The sequence below is a fragment of the Elephantulus edwardii genome, unplaced genomic scaffold (assembly GCF_000299155.1).
Source record: "Elephantulus edwardii isolate Elephantulus edwardi_28Jun2011 unplaced genomic scaffold, EleEdw1.0 scaffold00065, whole genome shotgun sequence".
NCBI classification, from domain to species: Eukaryota; Metazoa; Chordata; class Mammalia; order Macroscelidea; family Macroscelididae; genus Elephantulus; species Elephantulus edwardii.
In genome coordinates, this window is record NW_006399815.1 from 14,402,535 (window position 1) to 14,423,736 (window position 21,202).

Sequence of the window (21,202 nt, forward strand, 5' to 3'; positions counted from 1 at the left end):
GATATAAATCTGAAAGATTTTTTATGTAGATAAAAAATTACACAATAAATATATTTTTGGATATCTAGCTTGAAATGACTTGAAGTGTAATCCAAAGTGTCAATCATCATTCAGACTGCCCTATATATATATTTAGTGGTGTTGGATTGAAGCTCTAAAAACACATAGATTTCTCAGCTAGATATTTTAGTTTTCTTTTCCTAGCAACTCTTTTGAATTTTTTGATCCCTGATGAAGAAAATATCAATCTACTGTTTTTTCCTCGGAAAGAATGCTCAGACTTTTTTTTTTTATTAGTAGCAAATAAATAGACTGTTAAAAACAATCATGGACCAGCAGACAACAAAAATCATGTGTGAACATATATGTTATAAAATGGAAATAAAAAAAAAAACCAAACGCAACCCACCTATTTGATAACTTCTGACTTGGATACAATCTCTTCCTTTTAAGATACTGATAATTTTGAGAACTATTTTGGAATTCTGAGATGTGTGCTGTATCCAAATTCCTATTTTGCTAACCAGAGCCTTTCGTATCTACCTATATGTCTTCATAGCAAATATCGCTGTTCAGTACATTCCATTGAGTGATGATCCCTAAGTTTATGATAGTATTCTTTGATATCTCTTTCAAAAGCGAAAACTGTATAATTATGGTTTTATTATACTTTTCTCATCAAGAAATTCTACTAATGGAATGTACTGTGTTTCCCATTTTATTGCCATCTTTGCCTTAGTTATATCATTTTACTAGTTGGTTTTCATAATCAGCACAATAACATCTTTAATGCTAATATTATGAAATTTTATTTTTAATTCATAAAATTACATTTTTTCACTGATAATCTTAACAAGCAGTTTCATTTTCCATGATAAAATTTCATGTACAAGTTTGAAATGGGATTTCTTTTTTTAATTTAAGAATTAGTAAAGTAGTATATTAAAACAGAAAATGAAATTATCCTAGTGTGTAGTTTTAGTGGTAGCATCATTTTTATGGTATAAAGGCATTACTTTTTGATTCTCTTTTAATGATGCCATTGAAATATTTCTTCCGAAAAGTTTCAAAAGAAGGAAGAGAATATGGAAAATGGGCTTTTGTGGGAGAGAAGCTAATTGATCTATTTCAGACAGAAAAACGTAATGGCATTCAAACACTCTTACTACTTATAAAATAGAGGCTGTGCCTTATATTGGTGAATAATTTGAACCAATAGTCTCTATACTCTTCTTAGCTATAATGCTGCTTGTTTTTTCTACTTACTTTTAATTCATAAATAATGTATTGCCTTTTTACTGTGTATTGTCCTTTAATGATATCTTTTAAAATTTATTTTAAAGTCTTCAAGCTCATGTGTCATTTTTACCTTCTTACCACTTTCGCTTTTTACTGTCTGGTTTGTGTCCTTCATTGGCTTGGCCTTCCAATACTGTGCCTCGTGATTTTGAAGGCTACAGAAACTTGAGGAAAGCAATCGAGAAGAAAGAAGGTTGGAATATTTCCCAGGTTTTTAATTGAAATGTCATTTAACTACTTAGTTACCATTCACAAAGAAATGTGTTATAGATTGTTTCAGACTAGACTAGCTATTTGCTCTTAAGAGTAAAATTGATTGTATTTATTATAGCAAATAAAAACATGGCCTTTAAAGAATAAAACCTTCACTAGTTATATGAATTAAAATTCAACAATTTCATGCAATTTCAAAATAAACTGCCATGATTTTAGTGGTAACTTCTTTGTCTAAAAATTACCAAAAACATATCAATTGACTTGTTGGAAGGAAACTCGGTTCTTCTGTTATCTTCAGAAACTTGCGAGCAAGCTGTGAATTATTAACTGGGTGGGAATTCACATTTTGTGACAACACATGCTAAGTCATTGGGTGGTCTTCTCTTTTTCTTCCTTATTTGGTGTAGTCTTTATTGGAAACACACATATAACATAAAAGTAAAAGGAACTGTGGCCTTACTACAGATAAGATTGAAAGCTATCTTAAAATTAATATAGAAAAACAGCTTTTACTTTTAAAGTGTATTTAAAATGAGCAAAACATTATGATATTCTCTTTTTCATTCCTTTTAACATTTGAGTAAGGTTTAAAGTATTTCTTAATCCTTTACATAGTAAATAGTATTTTACCAATTTAAAATTGTGGTTATTTTAAAGGCTCAGGTATTCTTTTATTTCCTTTTATCAGACTATTTTTTTCATAAACAAATTTCTAGATCATACAGACAGTATAATTAAGGAAAAAAATGCCAAACTAACTTCCAAATAATATTTATGTAATACTAAGTAACATTATAAATGATGTTTAAACAATGGCACTTTGGAAATTTTATCTCTTCCGTAACAATAAACTTTTTTGAGAACCTTTAATAAGCAATAGTAAGTTAAACTAATATTTTACTTTAAGCGTCATCCACTTCCTAAACAACATGCCTCTGGAAACTCTCTGAACTTTGACAAATGTTGATAGTTATAGAAAGGCTCCAGGCCTTTTGTTCTTAGGGTCACTATGAGATGTGCTTGACTCGAAGGCAATCAACAACAACAACAATCTAAAAGCTTAAAAATTGTACTTATGTTAAAATATTCTATTCTTTGTATTCAAGAATTATATTTTATATATAATGGAACACACTAGAGTTTTATGAGCTCTAGTGCTATCGTGGTAAGAGGTCATATTATATTCCCAAAGGCAAATAGTTTAAATCCACTGCTCCATGAGGGAAGGGTGGTCAATCACCTCTGAAAACCAGCTGGAGGCTAGCTATGGATTGGTTCTGACTTGACAACACAGGAAAAACCTTAGCTTCTTTAGAGTGTTCTATAACTATATTAGACTATAACTAGAATATATGTGAAAACCAGAACCTGACATCTGTCAGAAAAGGAAAACTATTTTCCACTAAAGTGAATGCTAGAAAAGTGATAAGGTGGCATTCTGTCAAAGGTGGGGACCTGGAAAAAAACAAGGTAGCCCATTGAGTTCTGGCTTTAATAAGTTTTACTGTAATTCTAATTATCTGTAGGTCACACTGCAAACTTTTGGTACATTTATCATACTGATTAAATTAAAACATCAGCACTGTGAAATTTCCATTTTGGAAAGTCATAGTAGATGCAAAGCTAAGAGTATTGTGTATACATATTTTTCTACCTTAATATATTCGGGTCTCATCAAGTTGATTCTAATTCTTAGTGACCCTCCACTGAGTTCTGGTGGCTGTAAATCTCTGTGGGAGGAAACTAACCAACTGTTCCCTTGGAGCAGCTTTGGATTCGAACTGCTGACCTTTCAGTTAGATCGCAACATGAAAAATGCTATGCCATCAGGGCTCCTTTAATATATTTAGTTCCTAGAGGGTAATTAATTATGTCCAAATTTTACATAATTTATAAAGGATTCCAAAAGCAGAGTAGTTTGATTTGCTACGATAATGCTTCTTAATCAGATGTGCCTACAAATCATGTTAGGATTTCACTACAACTTGTGATTCATGAGAACTGAAATGGAGCCAGAGCTTCTGCGTTTCTAAAAAGCTGTGTGATGAAATGGATTTTTCCCAAACTGTTGACTGACCTTTGAGTACAGGCTTTGAGAATAACTAGCCTCAGGGCCAGGACACTTTTAAGTCTACTAACTTCCCCAGGCCACAGTTTCTTTTTGGGTTGTCAAATGAAGGGCTTAATCTGCATTATTGCTAATGTTCTTTCTGGCTCCAAGATTCTGATTCTGTATATGTACCAAAGTGCAAGCATCAATCTCTCCCTTTGCTACTTAAATAGTTATGATATATATCAGTTTTCTTCAGTTAATTGGAAAAATGTGAATATTTAAGGTACAAGCAGTCTTCAGATTATGAATGTCTAATTTAGCTACAGCTACAACCGTAGTTATTATGACTGTTGCATTATAAAGCTGAGATATATACGATGGTTTATAATAATAAATGAGAGCATCAAAACATTATAAGAACTAGATTACTATGTTAAAGATGTTATAATGTATCTAGAAGTGTTTTGTTAATGGTTTTGTGTATAGGAGGATACACTATATACTATACATAAAGTCAAATATTTGATTAACTGAAATTAGATATGAACCATACCTCTTTCAAATTATATACAAATTCTACTTAAAGTCAGATTAGGAAATTCTACTTAAAGTCAGATTAGGAATGGAACTCATTCATAATTCAGAGCTGCTTGTACAACAATTATTAAGTGTCATTATATTTTGAAATTATAAATCTTGAAAGTGATCTGTAAAGATAAATTAGCTGGATTCCCTGCATCAGAAAGTGACATGACCAACTTAAAGCATGTGAGTTAACTTAGTATGTAAATGCAATGTGTTAAGATAGATATTAGTGTAAGAGGAATTAGGAAGGTGGGCTACGTGAAGTGTTCAGAATAGGTGACTGTTAATAATAACCTGAGTAAAGTGAGTTTGATTTAGACCTTGAGGTAACAAAGGAACATACAATACATAACATGCACACTGCAACAGTGGTATGTGAGAAAAAGAAACTACAGACCTACAGAGAGAGAGGTTTCTGGAGGTGGACCAAAGCAATGTAGAATGTTTGTCTTTTCTTGTCCTGCGACTGAAAAGATTCTCTTTTCCATGCCTTAAATTTTATACCTAAATCTAAAGTACAGCATCTGTTTGGGTGCATGCTGCTGACTTTTTAATTGCAGAATTGGATCAAAGAGGATTTCTTTCTAGGTTTTCAACAATTTGTGAGAATAGGGCCCTAAAGCAAAACGTTAGAGTTTCTGCAATAGTTTTTGCTAGAAGAGAAGAAAGCCTCATTTACTACTGTTTTAGAATTATTACAGTGCCTTAAGCCTCAGAACCCCAATTGAAGGTCACCAAGAGTCAGCATTTATTTGACAGCACTGCGTTTGATTTTTGGTTTTGATTTTCTATCACATTGTACAAGATCTCCAAAGTAGAATTAGTCTGTGAGTCTTTACATATGAATTCAGTAACTTACTAACTTATTTCTGTCCTGTTGGAACTAACTCAGAGCTGAGCCTCCAGTGAGTTTTCAGGTGGTTGTAAATTGCATGGGAGGAGCTTGACCTTCTTTCTCCCTTGTAACCACTAGAGAATTTGAACTGCCAGAGATGCCACGTTTGTGTTAGTAGCACAACCTTTATGGATTAAGCCATCAGAGCTCCCCGGTGTTTAATAAAGGATACAATATTATGTTTACAGGTGTAGTCTAGCTAATTCCATAAAAGGAACAGTCCAGGGATAGATAGCTTAAATAAAAGAACTTGAATACTTTCCTTTTCTTCCTTCTCTAAAGAACATAGAACGATTGCTTTCTTAGTGTAAAGTGAGACCTAATTCACCTTGTAGCTCCTTTTAATTCTTGACCATTGCTTTTTCAGGTTTTATTTCTTACCCCCATTAGAGCATATTATTGTGCATTTTATTGACATTTAAAAACGGAACACTTTAGCCTCAAAGCTAAAAATAAGCTTAGTATTAGAAGAATAACCTGACATAGCAGAATATCTGAAAAAAATGATAGCTTTATGAATCTCTTTGACAAAGCCCTTTCAAGGAGAATTTCAGTTGGAGACTGTCGCTTTATTTGCACATCTGGTGACATAGTCCACAAGGAGCTGAGCTGCTGACTCAAAGGCCACACCTCTCTGGTGGTTAGAATCCCCCGGTGGCTCTGAGGGGAAATGATGTATAATCTCCTTCTGGGCAATTTGTAGACTCAGAAACTCATTAGAGGGGTCAGCTTATGAGTCAAGGCCAACCTGGCAAGAATGAGTTTGAATTTTGTTGATATATATTCTCAACAAGTAAAAATAATAAACATTTATATGGCACAAAAAATTTTAAATGTAGATTAATTTAAAGTTTTCTTTCTTAATATCACTTAGCTTCTTTAAAAGTATTGAATAGCAGTATAACTTAATTTCTAGTTGCTAAATTGAAAAAAGGACTGATTTGATATGAATGTGCAAACTTGGTTCACTTTAGAATCTGCTAGTTACTCAGGGCCACCAGGTAAATTAATTTAGCTATTACTGTTACCTGGTACTATCGTTCAGGGAATTAATTAATTAAATAAGTAATCAATCTTGGGGATTCTTACCAAGTCAAAGGCAGTTCTGTAGTAGAAAGGTTCTTTTTTGTGAGAACATAATGGGCCATAAGTTTTGTATTGTAGGGATGGCCTAGGGACAAGAACTGGTGCTGCAACAGAAAAGAGACCTGGACAATCTCAGTGGATATATCTAATGTAGATGTGATGAAGGGGTCCAGACTTAGGATCATTCCAGTTATTTGTATATTTATTTGGGTAGCAGTAAAAGTAAAATTTTGATGTAGCTTTGTGTTTAACTTGAAAAAGTTTTCATAATTAGGTTAGAAAACCTTTTTTGCCCCTTGGGTCCCTCCTCTGCCCATCCCTTAAGTTTAAATTCCTTTTGGTTCTAGGTCTTAGGTTATTTATTTGACTAGTTCTTAGCTCCCTTAGCAAGTCTCATGCTTCAAGGAATCATATGTTCCTCAGAGTTTCTAGAGAATATACTTTTCTTTAGGACTTTAATAACTGTTCTGTTAACTGAGTGATGTTCTCTGTTCCTCTGAAGCATCAGATATTACAACTCCTTTCAATTAAAATGTCAACTCATTTTGTTTCTTTTTTTAATTGATGCCTTTTAAAATTCTGAGAGAAAAAGTTAACACATATTTATCTTTTTTCTTTTTTTTTTTTTTTTTTAGTGTAACTGGTAAAGAAGACAATACTGACACTGACCAAGAGAAGAAAGAAGAAAAAGGTACTTCAGAAAGAGAAAACAATGAATTGGAATTGGTAAGTAGGAGAGAATGAACTTGTTCTTGGTTGCGGGTGATGGTATTAATTTATAATGTACTCAATAGAAACTCTTTCCTCAAGGAATTTATTTCCTCAGAAACTTGAGCCCTAAAATCTTGGTGACTCTTAGTATTGAGTATTGTGAAAGCATTTGGTGGATTTGAAAGGGGTGATATATTATTATGAAAGATCAAGTTGGTTTAAGACAAAATTATTTTGCAGTAACTAAAACCTTGGAATTCTAAAAATAATTTACAGAAAGTACAGTAGTCGCCCTTCTGTACTTCAGTGATCCCTTTGTTAGAGAATTTGTTTTCTTTGCCAGTATTATCTTGTTGCACAACTTAAATTTTAGGAAGAAGGTCAAGAAGTAAGTGATCATGAGGATGAGGAAGAAGAGGAGGAGGAGGAGGAAGATGACATTGAAGGAGGTGAAAGCTCTGATGAATCAGATTCTGAATCAGATGAAAAAGGTACCTGCCACATAGTACGTGGAATGCTTTTTGGGAACTTGTTTAAACTGAGATAGAAAATGCTTAACATTTACCATTTTTTTAAAAAACTGTGGTTCTTGAGAATATACATTGTAAAACATACACTAATTTCTGCATGTGCAAGCTAGGGACATTAATTTTACCTTCGAGTTGTCAGGCCATCCACACCCTCCTATTTTGAGTTATTCCTCTCCATTAACCTTCTTAATATTACTGCCTCCTAAATTTCCTATCTAATCTTTCTAATTGGAGTTGTCAGTTTGATCATATAGATAGATCTAGAAAGAGCACAGTTCCCAAGGTGGACGTTCGTACTAGTTAAGCTAAGCTATTGTTTGGTTGTTAGGAATACTTCAGGATACTTGGTATTAGGAGTACTTTGGGATATTTTTAACTTATATTTTTAATGAGTAGCAGAGAATAATAGTCAGTGTTGTTGTTGTGTTTTTGTTTTGATTTTTTTTTCCCAGTCACCACAGCTCCAGAGAGACTAGAGTCCATCAGAATTTAAAATTCTGTTCTATGTTTTCCCCATTTTGATAAAGATTTTTCTATAGAATCTTTGATCAAAATGTTGAATAATGGTAGTTGGGCACCATCCAGTTATGACCTTATAATAAAGGGGGCAGATTTTCCTGCCGACAATTAATCATACATTCCATAACCTCCTTTCCTGGCTTTGCTTTTTTCTATTTCTCTCCAGGTGAATAAGAGACCAATTGTAGAAACTATGCTAGGTGGAGACCTGTCAGAGAAGAAGAAGACTAATTTTCTACTATATAAAAGTAATAAGTGTCCTGACAAAAATAGGGAGCTTATTGTTGTTGTTGTTGTTGTTATGTGCCATCGAGTCGCTTGGAGCTTGTAGGACACAAGAAAACAAGGCAATCCAGTCAAGTTCTGACTCTCACATGTTTTACTGTATCTTGAATGACTACTTGTAAGCTTTGGATTCTAAGCACTATGCAGCAAACAAGGAAGTAGAATGTTGCTATTGTTGTGTACAGTCGAGTTGGAACCTATCCATAGCTGACCCTCCACTGGGTTTTCAGACGCAGTTAAACACATGGAAGGAGATTGCCCATCCCCTGCAGAACAGCTGGTGGCTTCAAACCATGTGCCTTTGAGATTGCAGCATACCTTCTTACCACTAGGCCACCAGAGCTCCGGGAAGTAGAATAGAAGCACCAAATACATTTGTTGCTGTTGTTGTTGTTGTCGTTGTTATGTGCTGCCGAGTCACTTGTGACTCATAGCAGCTCTGTGTACAACAGCCCTAAGCTCTGCTCTGTTCTGTGCCAATTTCACTGTCTCCAATATACCCATCCTGATTACCCCATCTGTCCATCTCCCAGAGGGCTTTCCCCTCCTGCACCTGCCCTCCACCCTCCCAAGCATGATGTCCTTCTCTAAGGACCGGTCCCTCCTTATAACATGACTAAAGTATGTCAGATGAAGCCTCAGAATCCTTGCCTCCAAGGAGCAGCCCGGTCCTCTCCAGGATGAATCTGTTTGTTTTCTTGGCAGTCCATGGTACATTCAGTACTCTTCTCCAACACCAAAGCTCAAAGGCATCAATTCTCCTTCTATCCTCCCTAGTCATTGTCCAAGTCTCTGATGCATAACAAGTGATTGCAAAGACCATGGCCTGTATCAGACACACCTTAGTCTCCAGAGAGACACCATTGCTCTTCAGTACTTTAGAGAGGTCCCTAACAACAGACTTTCCCATTGCAATAAGTCTTTTAATTTCCTGGCTGCTGGTGCCAAGAGTGTTGATTGTGGAGTCAAGCAGATTAAAGCTGTGAACAACCTCAATCTCTTCACCATCCATCCTGATGCTGCCAATTGGTCCAGTGGTGAGAATCTTTATCTTCTTGACATTGAGCCTCAATCCATATTGAAGGCTGCAGTCCTTGACCCTCTGCAGCAAGCACTTCAGGTCCTCCAAATACATTAATAGACTAATTAACAGGGATATTTCATGAAACCCTGGCCTTAAATCTCCAAGCCCACTAGGCAAATCCCATTTAGTACTTGTTTATAGATTAAACACCTTAGCATTCAAAACTTCACTGCCATCAAGTCAGAACTAACTCATAACTGGCCCTGTACTGGGTTTTCATGCCTGTAAATCACACATGAGGAGATTGCCACAGGTGGATTTGAACCAATACAGATGACTGGCCATTGGGTTAGGAGCGACTAGACTGTACCACTTGAGCTTCCTTAAGCAGCCTAAGAACCAGCTCATTATACATTTGCTTATTTGTTTTGTTGTAAATATGTATCTTTCATGCAACTTTTGCTAATCCAACTTTTTAGAGGTATACAACTTACTGAGAACAATTACTTTAGTCAGCCATTCAATTCTGTCCTTAACCAATGTGAATTTTTGTCACTGTAAACCTAAGCTCTGATTTTCCTCCGCTCTTGTACCCTTGGTAATTACTAAGAAACTTAGATTTCTACCCATTTTCTTGATTTTGCCTTTTTATGACTTAGCCATATTTATTCTTTCATGAGTGACTTTTTGTTTCCCATTCAGCATAATGTTTTTAAGCATCATCCCTGCTGTAGCATGGGTTAGGACTTGAGTTCTCTCACTGGCTACTTGTATATCTCTGTATGTATGTACCACACTTTGTTTTTCTGTTTATCTCTTGTATGTTTTGGTTGCTTCCATCTTTTTTGCTGTTGTAAAGTATCCAGCACTAAATATACGTACATAATTATCTGAGTCTCTATTGTCCCAATTTGGGGTATGGACCTATGGATAGAATTGGTAGGCCATCTGAAAAGGAAATTTCTTAGCTGTTGACCCATATAATATGTCCCCTCAGTCTGATTTACTTAAACAAGTGAAGATGTTAGTGGTTTTTATTCTTATATATTACAATTGGTATCTGATATTCCTGATCAATGTAGGTCACCTTTACCTTGTTCATATTTATAACTTTAGTTTTTCTTACAGCTACTAAGTGAATTCCTGGATATAGATGCATTTTGAGCTTTTATTTACAAGCAGGAATGATGATATCATGACTTATTTTCAGTACTTTTACTTTCTTTCTTTTTTAAAATAGCTAATTATCAAGCTGACTTAGCAAACATTACTTGTGAAATTGCAATCAAGCAAAAGCTTATTGATGAACTAGAGAACAGCCAGAAAAGACTGCAGACGCTGAAACGGCAGTATGAAGAGAAGCTAATGATGTTGCAGCATAAAATTCGGGACACCCAGCTTGAAAGAGATCAGGTGCTTCAAAACTTAGGTAAGAATTGATTAGTTCAAATGAATTCAACTGTCAAGGAGAGTTGTTTACTTTAAAAGCAAAAAAAATGTCAAAAACCACAAATGAAAACTCCAACTCAATGCCAGTCAATTGATTCTGACTCCTGGTGATGCCATGTGCCAGAAGCCATATACTGAATGTTAACTTATATTAAAAATTATTCCTTTCATTTGCCACCCTGGTATCTGTATAGACTAATTATTTTGACTAAGGAGCTCTGGTGGCCTAGTGGTAAGAAGCTGTGCTGCCATCCTGAAGGGATGTGGTTTAAATCCACCAGCGACACTGGGAGAAGGATGAACAGTCTCCTCTCGTGTGATTAAAGGCCTCTGAAAACCCGCTGGAGCATCCACCATGGGTTGGTTCCAACTCTATGGCACTCAACAACAAGGCTGTTACTATCTTGATTTATGCTGGGATCATTGAAAAAGAAAAAATTTAAAAGAGGATTTTAAAAATTATTAAACTATATAAAATTAGATAATAAAAGTGATTGAGAGACATGCTATTCTCCTGAGGTCTGTGTTTGGAAAAACTCAACAATTTTTTAAGATCCTAAATTATACATTTGTGAACTAAAAAGCCATTATCTCATACAGAATATAAATATTTCGGTAATTTAGGTTCAGTGGAATCTTACTCAGAAGAAAAAGCAAAAAAAGTTAAATCTGAATATGAAAAGAAACTCCAGGCTATGAATAAAGAATTGCAGAGACTTCAAACAGCCCAAAAAGAGCACGCACGGCTGCTCAGAAACCAGTCTCAATATGAAAAGCAGCTGAGAAAGTTGCAGCAGGATGTGACGGAAATGAAAAAGACTAAGGTATTGGTCATATTTTCCATGAATACTTGAAACTGAGGCTGTTTGTATCATTTGGGACCCCAGACCCCTCCTATTTAGCATGGTTCTCTCTACGTTCAATAAAAGGTATCCTCGTCTTTTTATAAAGGATGTGCTTCCCTTTGGCAAGTAGAAATTGTTTTCTTTATCCATCCATCCATCCATCCATCCATCCATCCATCCATCCATCCATCCATCATCAAATCCTTGCTTCAGAGCAGCTTAAAATCACGTAGTCAGTATGTCTTCTCAGAGATTGCTATTTTTCCTCTGAAAACTTGTACACAGTGAACAAAAGTATAAAATATGTAAAACTTAGAAAATTACATTGATAATAACAATGAATGCCATGCATGATCAAATTTAGTAAATTATACGTTAAAGATACACTTAAATCTCTTTATATTTACCGTCTTAGTCATATTCTTCTTTTTCCAAGGGGTAGAGAGTATCTTGAATTGTTTATACTCCCATGCATTTTTTCCTTGACCAGAGAGAACTATGTATCCTGATCTAGTTCCCATTTTTTTTTGTGAGATTAATTACACTTAAATCAGTGTAGTTTCCTAACTTAGCAAATATAGAAATAATGTAAGAAATAATTTGACTTTATGTTGTATAATTGCTGTTATAAACTGGAACAATTAATATCTATTAGATGTTTTTATGTGCTGTGCTACTAAATGAAAGTTTGAGAGAAAGTTGCGAAACCTCTTCTCATCAAGCTTTACAGCTTCAGAGACCTGATGATGGGCCACTGTGAGCTGAAATTTACTTGAGAGAAGTACGGTTTTGAGTATTAAGGGCTTACTATATGCCAGGAAAGTACTGTTATTAAGCACTTTACAGATAATAGATCTTCTCAACAATACGATGTATAGTAAAGCAATTATCCCTATTTAATATATGAGGAAATCAAAGCTATAAAATTACTCATTCAAGGTTGACTTCTGATAATTTCTGATAGTAGACTAGGTAACAAAACTTCATTCACCTGAATAGCCATATATTGAACACATATATAAAGCACTAAGTGATTGGACAGAAATGAAGTTTCTATAATATATCTGCAAATATAAGAAGTGTGCATTTCAAATATGTGGCAAAACTCACTACGCTAAGAATTCTGAATTCTTAAGAATTTCCTTTCACATGTATTGTTGGCTTAGCATATGAGGCAGTAGAATCATTTTAATAATTGTGTACGTCTAATGTCTTAGGTTCGCCTAATGAAACAAATGAAAGAAGAACAAGAGAAGGCCAGATTAACAGAATCTAGAAGAAACAGAGAGATTGCTCAGCTGAAAAAGGATCAGCGTAAAAGAGATGTGAGTAAATGTTACCTCTCAGTTATATAAGAATAAAGGAAACCTTGTGTACCCGGGAAAGAGTGTTTATTTTACTTTTCAAAGAGAGGAGCGAACTGGGTTGTGGTGGGGAGGGCTGGGCAGGTAGAGAAGTGCAGCAATGAATGAATGGAAATCCAAAATCTCTGTAAATGTTCATTAAAATTATTTAAATAAAAAAGAAAAGCAAAAAAAAAAATAATAAAGGAGACCCCTGTGGTACAGTTAGTGACTGATAACTGAAAAGTCAACAGTTCAATCCTACCTGGATGCTCTGATGCTCTGAGGAAGGGATATGTGACCATCCACTCCCATAGAAATCACTGCCAAGAAGACACTGTGAGGAAGTGCTGCTCTGTCACACGGGTTGCTAAAATCTGAGTTCACAGTACTTTACAAACAACAACATGCAAGAATCATGCAAATTAAACAATATTTTAAAATAACTAGAACTCTTTCATGTAAGTTAAAGATACTAAATGAACATTGTTTTTGTTCTTAAGTGCCGTTGAGTTGCTTGTGACTCACAGCGACCCTATGTACAAGAGCCCTAAACCCTGCTCTATCCTGTGCCAACCTCACTGTCTCCGAAACACCTATTCCCATTACCCCAGTCATTGAATCAATCTACCTTATTGAGGGTCTTCCTCACTTGTTCTGTCCCTCCACCCTCCCAAGCATGATGTCCCTCTCCAAGGAGTGGTTCCTCTTTGCAACATGTCCAAGTATGTCAAACAAAGCTGCAGAATCTTTGCCTCCAAGGAGCAGCCCAGTTTCACCCTCTCTAGGACAAAACTGTTTGTTCTCCTAGCAGTGCATGGTATATTCAACACTCTTCTCCAGCACCACAGCTCAAAGGCATCAATTCTCTTTCTATCATCCCTAGTCACTGTCCAGCTCTCTGACACATAGCATGCAATTGCAAAGATTATGGCCCGGATCAGGCACATTTTAATCTCCAGCCTGACGTTGTTGCTCTTTGGTAGTCTGGAAAGGTCCCTGACAGCTGGCTTTCCCAATGTAATTCATCTCTTGATTTCCTGGTTGCTGGTACCAAGAGTGTTGATTGTGGAACCAAACAAACTAAATCTGTTAGCAATCCGAAGGTCTTCACCATCCATAATGATGCTGCCAATTGGCCCAGTGGTGAGAATCTTAATTTTCTTAATGTTGAACTTGAATCCATATTGAAGGCTGCAGTCCTTGACCTTCTGCAGCAAGTGCTTCAGATCCTCCTCAATTTCAGCAAAGCAGGGTTGTGTCATCTGCATAACACAGGTTGTTGGTGAATCTTCCTCCAATACTGATGCCACATTCCTCCTTGTACAGCCCAGCATCCCAGATGATCTGTTCTGCATACAGATTGAAAAGGTATGGAGAAAGGACACATCCCTGGTGTATGCCCTTCCCAATTTTGAACCATGCAGTTTCTCCTTGTTCTGTTCTGATGACTGACTCTTGGTTCAATTATAGGTTTCGCATAAGCACAATCAAATATTTTGGGATTCCCATTCTTCTTAGAGTCAGCCAGAGTTTGCTGTGACCCACACAGTCAAAAGCCTTTGCATAGTCAATGAAACATAGATATACATTCCTCTGGTACTCTCTGCTTTCTGCCAAGATCCATCTAACCTTAGCTATAATATACTGAATATCATGACCTCTTCTAAATCCAGCCTGCTCATCTAGCAGTTCTCTATTGATGTGTTACTCCAGTCATTTTTGGATAATCTTCAGCAGAATCTTGCTTGCATGTGCTATCAATGATATTGTTTGATAATTTCCACACTCTGTCAGATCACCTTTTTTTTTTGAATGGGAACAAATAATAGATCTCTTCCAGTCATTTGGCCAGGTGGCTGTCCTCCAGATTTCTTGGCACTGGTGAGCACATCCAGGACAGCGTCTGTTTGTTGAAATATGTCAATTGGTATGCCGTCAACTCCTGGACCATTAGCTTTATAATATGACATCCATCATATTATATGGATTATAGTAATTAAATAAGAAAGCCATGAGAAACAGTATAATATTATTCTAAATTTTGTTTGAGTTTTATATTCCAGATGATAAGATAGAAGAAAATGGAGACTTGGCTACTATTTGCAGTATAATATGAGATAGTAATTTCCCAGTGACTTCAAAGATTGTTTCATCACTGTTATTATTATTATGTACTGTCCAGTCACTTGTGATTCATCGTGACCCAATGTACAACAGCCTTGAAACCTGCTCTATCCTGTGCCAGCTTTATTATCTCTGACACACCTACCTTCATTACTCCAGTCACTGTATCAATCCATCTCATCTATGGCCTCCCTCTCTTTTGCCATCCCTCCACCCTTCTAAGCATCATGTCCCTCTCCAGGGACCAATCCTTCCTTGCAGCATGCCCAAAATATATCAGAAAAAAAGCTACATAATCCTTGCCTTAAAGGTAGAACCAAGTTTCACCCTCTCTAGGACAAAACTGTTTGTTCTCGCTGTCCATGGTATAGTCAATACTCTTCTCGAGCACGGCAGCTCAAAGGCATAAATTCTCTATCTATCATCCCTAGTCATTGTCCAGTTATCTGATGCATAGCAAGTAATTGCAAAGATTATGGCCTGCATCAGGTGCACCTAGTCTCCAGACTGACGTCGTCACACTAGGGATTCTTAAAATCATTTCTAGAAGTAAAGTCAGTTCTACTAGGAAAGGCTTTATTTAGAGTTATAAAACTTTATGCATTTTTTGACTAAAAAATCCCACTTATATCACTCTATACTAAGAAAATAATCTAAAATAAGAAAAACTCTAACTTGTTAAAATCTTTATTTCAGAATTATTACAGAGAAGATGTAAACCAGCCAAGTTACTTCATTGTGGGAGGAATGGCTTAATAAATTATGGCCCATTTCATTTAATGGATTGTCATTCAATCCTTCAAAGTAAAGAGTTGGGAATTCTAAATTATGTGGAAAAATACAGTTTAAGTATTAAATAACATTTAAGATATGATTAAAATGAGGGGAAACTTTAGAGTACATCCACACAACTGCTAACTGTATTGACATAAAAGTTTTACTTTATGAGGATTATTTTGTGTGTTATTTTTACCAGATTTTTGGCAATATCATTATACTTTAAAAAGAAGAAATTCCGTTTGGGTTTTTTTTTAGTTCTGTTTTTTAAATTTAATTTCATTAATTTTAATGAACATTTACAGAGAGTTTGGATTTCCATTCCTGTTTTGGGTTTTTTGATCTTTTTTTTTTCTTTTTTTAAAAAAAGAAGGCATCAATTTCTTTTCCCTAAAATCATCATTGTTCTCTTTTTCGCCTTGCCTGACATTTTATAAATGTTTCCCAAGGAAACATAATTTAGAAAATACTTTTAATTGTAAAGGAAATATAAAGAACAAGGTAGCAGTGAATAACAAGATAGAATAATAGATATTGTAGATAAATGACTCTTCTTTACTTACTGATTTTAAACACATCAATGTCTTTATTTAATCAACATAGTTGACATTTAATTCATGGGTAATTTAGATTTTATAGATACCAAAATGTTCCTATTGGAATCTACTGTAAACACATTTTAAGACATTGCTTATTATTTTTGTTCCTATGTACTACACATAAAAATATAGATATGATTAATATATAGTCATTCCTTGGGATTTATGGGGGATTTGATTTGTTCCAGAACCCTCTCAGATACCAAAATTCACTGATATTTAAGTCTTTTCTTTAAAATGATGCAGTAGTGTTTACATGTTTACATATAAGTGATGAACATCCTCTTGCTTACTTTAAATCGCCTATAGATTACTTAAAATACATAATAAAATATAAATGCTATGTAAAGATCACTGTTCATTCATTCGTAACCTTAAGAAATTGTTTTGAATACTTTACTGTTTTGTTTTCCCCCAGTTATTTTAAATCGATGGTTGGCTAAATCTACTTAAGTAGAATTCACAAATAGGAAATACTAACTGTACTCTAAAAACTGTATACGATTTATCTTGTATAATTGGGAGGTTTTTACAATGTTCACTTAAGCTTTTCAACTGTTACTGCTACCTGCGAAACCTGTACTTGAACTAGAAAACAGTAATCAGAATAGAGCAAGGAAATGGTTCAAGATCAGGAAAGGTATATGCCAGGGATGCATCCTATCTCTATACTTTTCATTTTGGTTTTGCTGGTTTTTGTTTTGTTTTGGTTTGTTTTTTTTACCTTTTCAATCTATATGTGGAAGAGATCATCTGAGAGGCTGAGCTCTGTGAGGAGGAATGTGGCATTAGAATTGGAAGAAGGTTTATCAACAACCTCAGTTATGCAGATGACATAACCTTGCTTGCAAACTGAGGACGACCTGAGGCATTTACTGTTGAAGGTCAAGGACTAGAACCTTCTATGTGGATTGAAGTTCAACATCAAGAAAACAAAGATTCCCACCACTGGGCCAAATGACAGCTTTTGTGTCTTTCTATTTGCTCCTTTAGCTAGCAACTAAAACAAAGTATCTGATAAAAAATAAATTAAGGAATATTTATAAAGCACTTATAACAGTACCCACATATAATAAACACTATGTGTTTGCCACATAAGTTATCTCTGAGCTTTAGAGTTTTATCTATTTTTAAGAAAGTGTCTATGCCAATAAAGATTTGTGTTTGTTGGAATATAATACATTTTTCTGTTTTTATTAAGTCAGATTCTGCTAAGAGCCTTTGCAGTTTATGGAAGGATGATAAAATGTACTGAGAGGAAAGATTGCGTCATTTACTTTACTGTTTTCACTCACTCAATTTTTATTTTCTTTTAAACAGCATCAACTTAGACTTCTGGAAGCCCAAAAAAGAAATCAAGAAGTGGTTCTTCGTCGCAAAACGGAAGAGGTAGTGTAATCCAATTATCCAATTGACGGGTTTTGGAGGAACATTCTGATTTTGAGATAAATGGTACATTTTTATAGACTGACAGAATGAGTCAACCCCTGTTGCTGTTTTAGGTTACAGCTCTTCGTCGTCAAGTAAGGCCCATGTCAGATAAAGTGGCCGGAAAAGTCACTCGGAAGCTGAGCTCATCCGATGCCCCTGTTCAGGAAACAAGTCCCACTGCAGCTGCCACAGAAACAGATGCATCAAGGGCAGCAGCCCAACAGAAAATGAGAATTCCTGTGGCAAGAGTCCAGGCCTTACCCACGGCCACAGCAAATGGATCCAGGTCAGCATAACTCTTCAGTTCCTCTTGAGATAATCTTTGTAGGCATTATTTCTGAGTGTTGTACTTAAGGGAAGACATCAATATTTGACAGTGCATGATCAAATGAATGTGTAATTAATTATGTTTGTCTGGTTTTATATAATTACAGAAAAAAATATCTGAGGAAAGGATTGAGTGGTCGAGTGTTTACTTCGAAGACAGCTCGTATGAAGTGGCAGCTTCTTGAACGCAGGGTTACAGACATTATCATGCAAAAGATGACTATTTCCAATATGGAAGCTGATATGAATAGACTCCTCAAGGTATGGAAAAGAGAATATGTATCTCCTTCACTTTAGCCAGATGCAAATTTCCTCCGTGGGTAAACTTATTTACTATGATTTCTTTTGTGTATGTTATTGTTGTTGTTATGTGCCTTTGGTTGTGCATTTTTCTTCTTTTAATAGTTTGAATGAGTCAATAAATGCCATTTCTCAAAATCCAAACTGTTGGTTGTTTTTTTTTCAACAGCAACGGGAAGAACTTACAAAACGACGAGAGAAACTTTCAAAAAGAAGAGAGAAGATAGTAAAGGAGAATGGAGAAGGAGATAAAAATGTGGTTAACATCAATGAAGAAATAGAGTCACTTACTGCTAATATAGATTATATTAACGACAGTATTTCTGATTGTCAAGCCAATATCATGCAGATGGAAGAAGCAAAGGTTTGCAATTAAAAGTAACATCAAACAAGCAATTTAGTGGCTTAGTGGGTTTGTATTGTTTATCCATAGCCCCAGACTACTCTAGGTTTAACATAATTAATTAAAAACCATGACTACTCCAGAGTAATTCTGTCCACTGGTATTATCATTGTGTTACAAATACAGGGCATGTATAATTTTTTACAACACGTCTTATTTATTATGTTGTTGTTATTATGTATGATTGTGCTGAAACTGGCTCATAGTTGACCTTTCAGGAATTTTCAGAGGCAGTAAATTGTATGGAAGGAGATTGCCCATCCTCCTGTGGCCTACTTGGTAGATTTGAACCACAAGCCTTTGGGTTGGCAGTACATCACCTTACTACTAGGCCACCAGAGCTCCTTTCATTTATTGTAGTATTCTTGACTTCTTAATTGGTCAAACCTTTCTTACTCTTCAACCAGATATCTTTATCACTCTTCACCCAGACCATATATTTCTTGGGGTAGGGAATGATGGCTTATACTTTTCTGAGTAGTGTCAATAGGTAGCTTAATACAATCAAATAAATACCCTAATAAAATTTTAAATGGCTTTTGCCTTTTATTTAAAGTAATGTTTGTCATATGCTGGTTTCATGTAGGAAGAAGGTGAGACCTTGGATGTCACTGCAGTCATTAATGCCTGCACACTCACAGAAGCCCGCTATTTGCTAGACCACTTCCTGTCAATGGGCATCAACAAGGTACGATTAAACTACACTATTATAGAAAACCTAAGCATCTGACACACTTTGGACATGTTGTAAGGAGGGACAGGTCCTTGGAGAGGGACATCATGCTTGGTAGGGTGGAGGGACAGCACAGGAAGGGAAGGCCCTCTATGAGGTGGACTGATTCAATGACTGGGGTAATCAGGATGGGAGTGTCAGAGGCAGTGCGATTGGCACAGGATAGAGCAGGGTTTAGGGCTGTTGTACATAGGGTCGCTATGCGTCGCAAACAACTCGACAGCACATAACAACAACAACAAGCTTTGACTAGTTCATTATTGTTTCAGTTATCTTTGACCAGTGAACTTTCCTCTAAGAAAGAAAACTCTTCATAATTGGTTGGGTATGTCTACATTTTTTTAGTTAAGAAAAGGAAGCCATATTTAGATAAATTTTTCTAATCCTATTTCATTAGCTTTTGCCTATATGTTAGAATAGATAAATGACTTAAAAAGAAATAATTTTCTTTTTTTTTTTACTTTAATATACCAAAACTGAAACCACTGCCATTGAGTTGATTCTCACTGCTGGTGAGCCTGTAGCACAGACTAGAACTGTTGCAAGTCTCTCTCTGTTAGCAGCCATGCTTGTGACTGCTACACCACAGAGCACCTTGCTATAGCACATTGGAAAGATTAAAATATCTTCCAAAGGGCAAACTTCGTACCAGAACTTTGATTAGTATAGTTTTTTTAAAAAAGAATTCACAAGAAAAAGAGTAAGGAAAAAATATAGTTCAATTCTCTGTTGAAGGTAAATATTTTAATATGTCACCAGTAAGAAACTTCTGCCCACATGTTGGACAAATGATTTCTCACTCCCCTAGTTGGTATTGTACTGGACTGATTATTTATTTTTCTCTTATTTCATCTTAATATCATGCTGGGAATGGATATTATTTATATCATTTTACAAGTGATAATCTGAGAATCGGGATGAGGTAATTTGCCCAAGGTCACCAAGCCAGGAAGTGGAGGAACTGCATTTGAGCCCAGGTTTATCTGATGTTGAATGTTCATGTGTTGTATGCATTTGCTATTTGATACGGCTGTGTGTGGTAGATGGTTTTGTATAACCTACAAGGGTATTGTGTTTGTGTTTTGGTTTTTTTAATGCTTTTATAATAGGGTCTCCAGGCTGCTCAGAAAGAGGCTCAAATTAAAGTACTTGAAGGTCGCCTTAAACAAACGGAAATAACTAGTGCTACACAAAACCAGCTCTTATTCCACATGCTGAAAGAGAAAGCAGAATTGAATCCTGAGCTGGATGCTTTATTAGGCCATGCTTTACAAGGTAATCTGGACTAAATTTTTGTTACCTATATTGCATGGTAGCCTTACTCTTTGAGCATGCTATCCTGTACCTCTTCCCCCTGTGACTTGACTGAATAGATGCTATATTTACTTTTAATGCTTTTAATTATTTAATTTGCATGTGTAAATTTGGGGGGAAGTAACTAGTGTTTCTCCAAGGAAAAAAATAACCCACTTAAAAATGCTTACTTAATACCATTAAGCAATTAGGTTTTATGACTTCAGAAAACCAGTCAAGTTTCTGGATTTGTTAAAGGTATTCACCAAGTTTTGTTACTTCACTATGCAGCTCTGTCTTTAAAATCCCGTGTTTGCTATGGCATCTATTCTGTATCTTCTTAGAAATGATACATAATGTTGTTTTATATGG

The 21,202-nt window shown here is 35.5% G+C and overlaps 1 protein-coding gene across 4 annotated transcripts in view; it reads left to right on the forward strand.

The window, feature by feature from the left end:
* KIF21A (kinesin family member 21A) overlaps positions 1-21,202 on the forward strand; it is a 202,675-nt gene that overhangs the window by 137,415 nt on the left and 44,058 nt on the right. For 2 of the 4 annotated variants that reach the window (XM_006888204.1, XM_006888205.1), the window contains exons 12-22: positions 6,770-6,860; positions 7,219-7,336; positions 10,444-10,632; positions 11,277-11,476; positions 12,715-12,822; positions 17,664-17,732; positions 17,846-18,060; positions 18,209-18,362; positions 18,571-18,765; positions 19,391-19,492; positions 20,647-20,812. In XM_006888204.1, coding sequence (XP_006888266.1) covers positions 6,770-6,860; positions 7,219-7,336; positions 10,444-10,632; positions 11,277-11,476; positions 12,715-12,822; positions 17,664-17,732; positions 17,846-18,060; positions 18,209-18,362; positions 18,571-18,765; positions 19,391-19,492; positions 20,647-20,812 — 1,607 coding nt within the window. Of the gene's footprint in view, positions 1-1,453; positions 1,493-6,769; positions 6,861-7,218; positions 7,337-10,443; positions 10,633-11,276; positions 11,477-12,714; positions 12,823-17,663; positions 17,733-17,845; positions 18,061-18,208; positions 18,363-18,570; positions 18,766-19,390; positions 19,493-20,646; positions 20,813-21,202 lie in introns of all 4 variants that reach the window. The other 2 variants (XM_006888203.1, XM_006888206.1) reach the window with 2 other exon arrangements.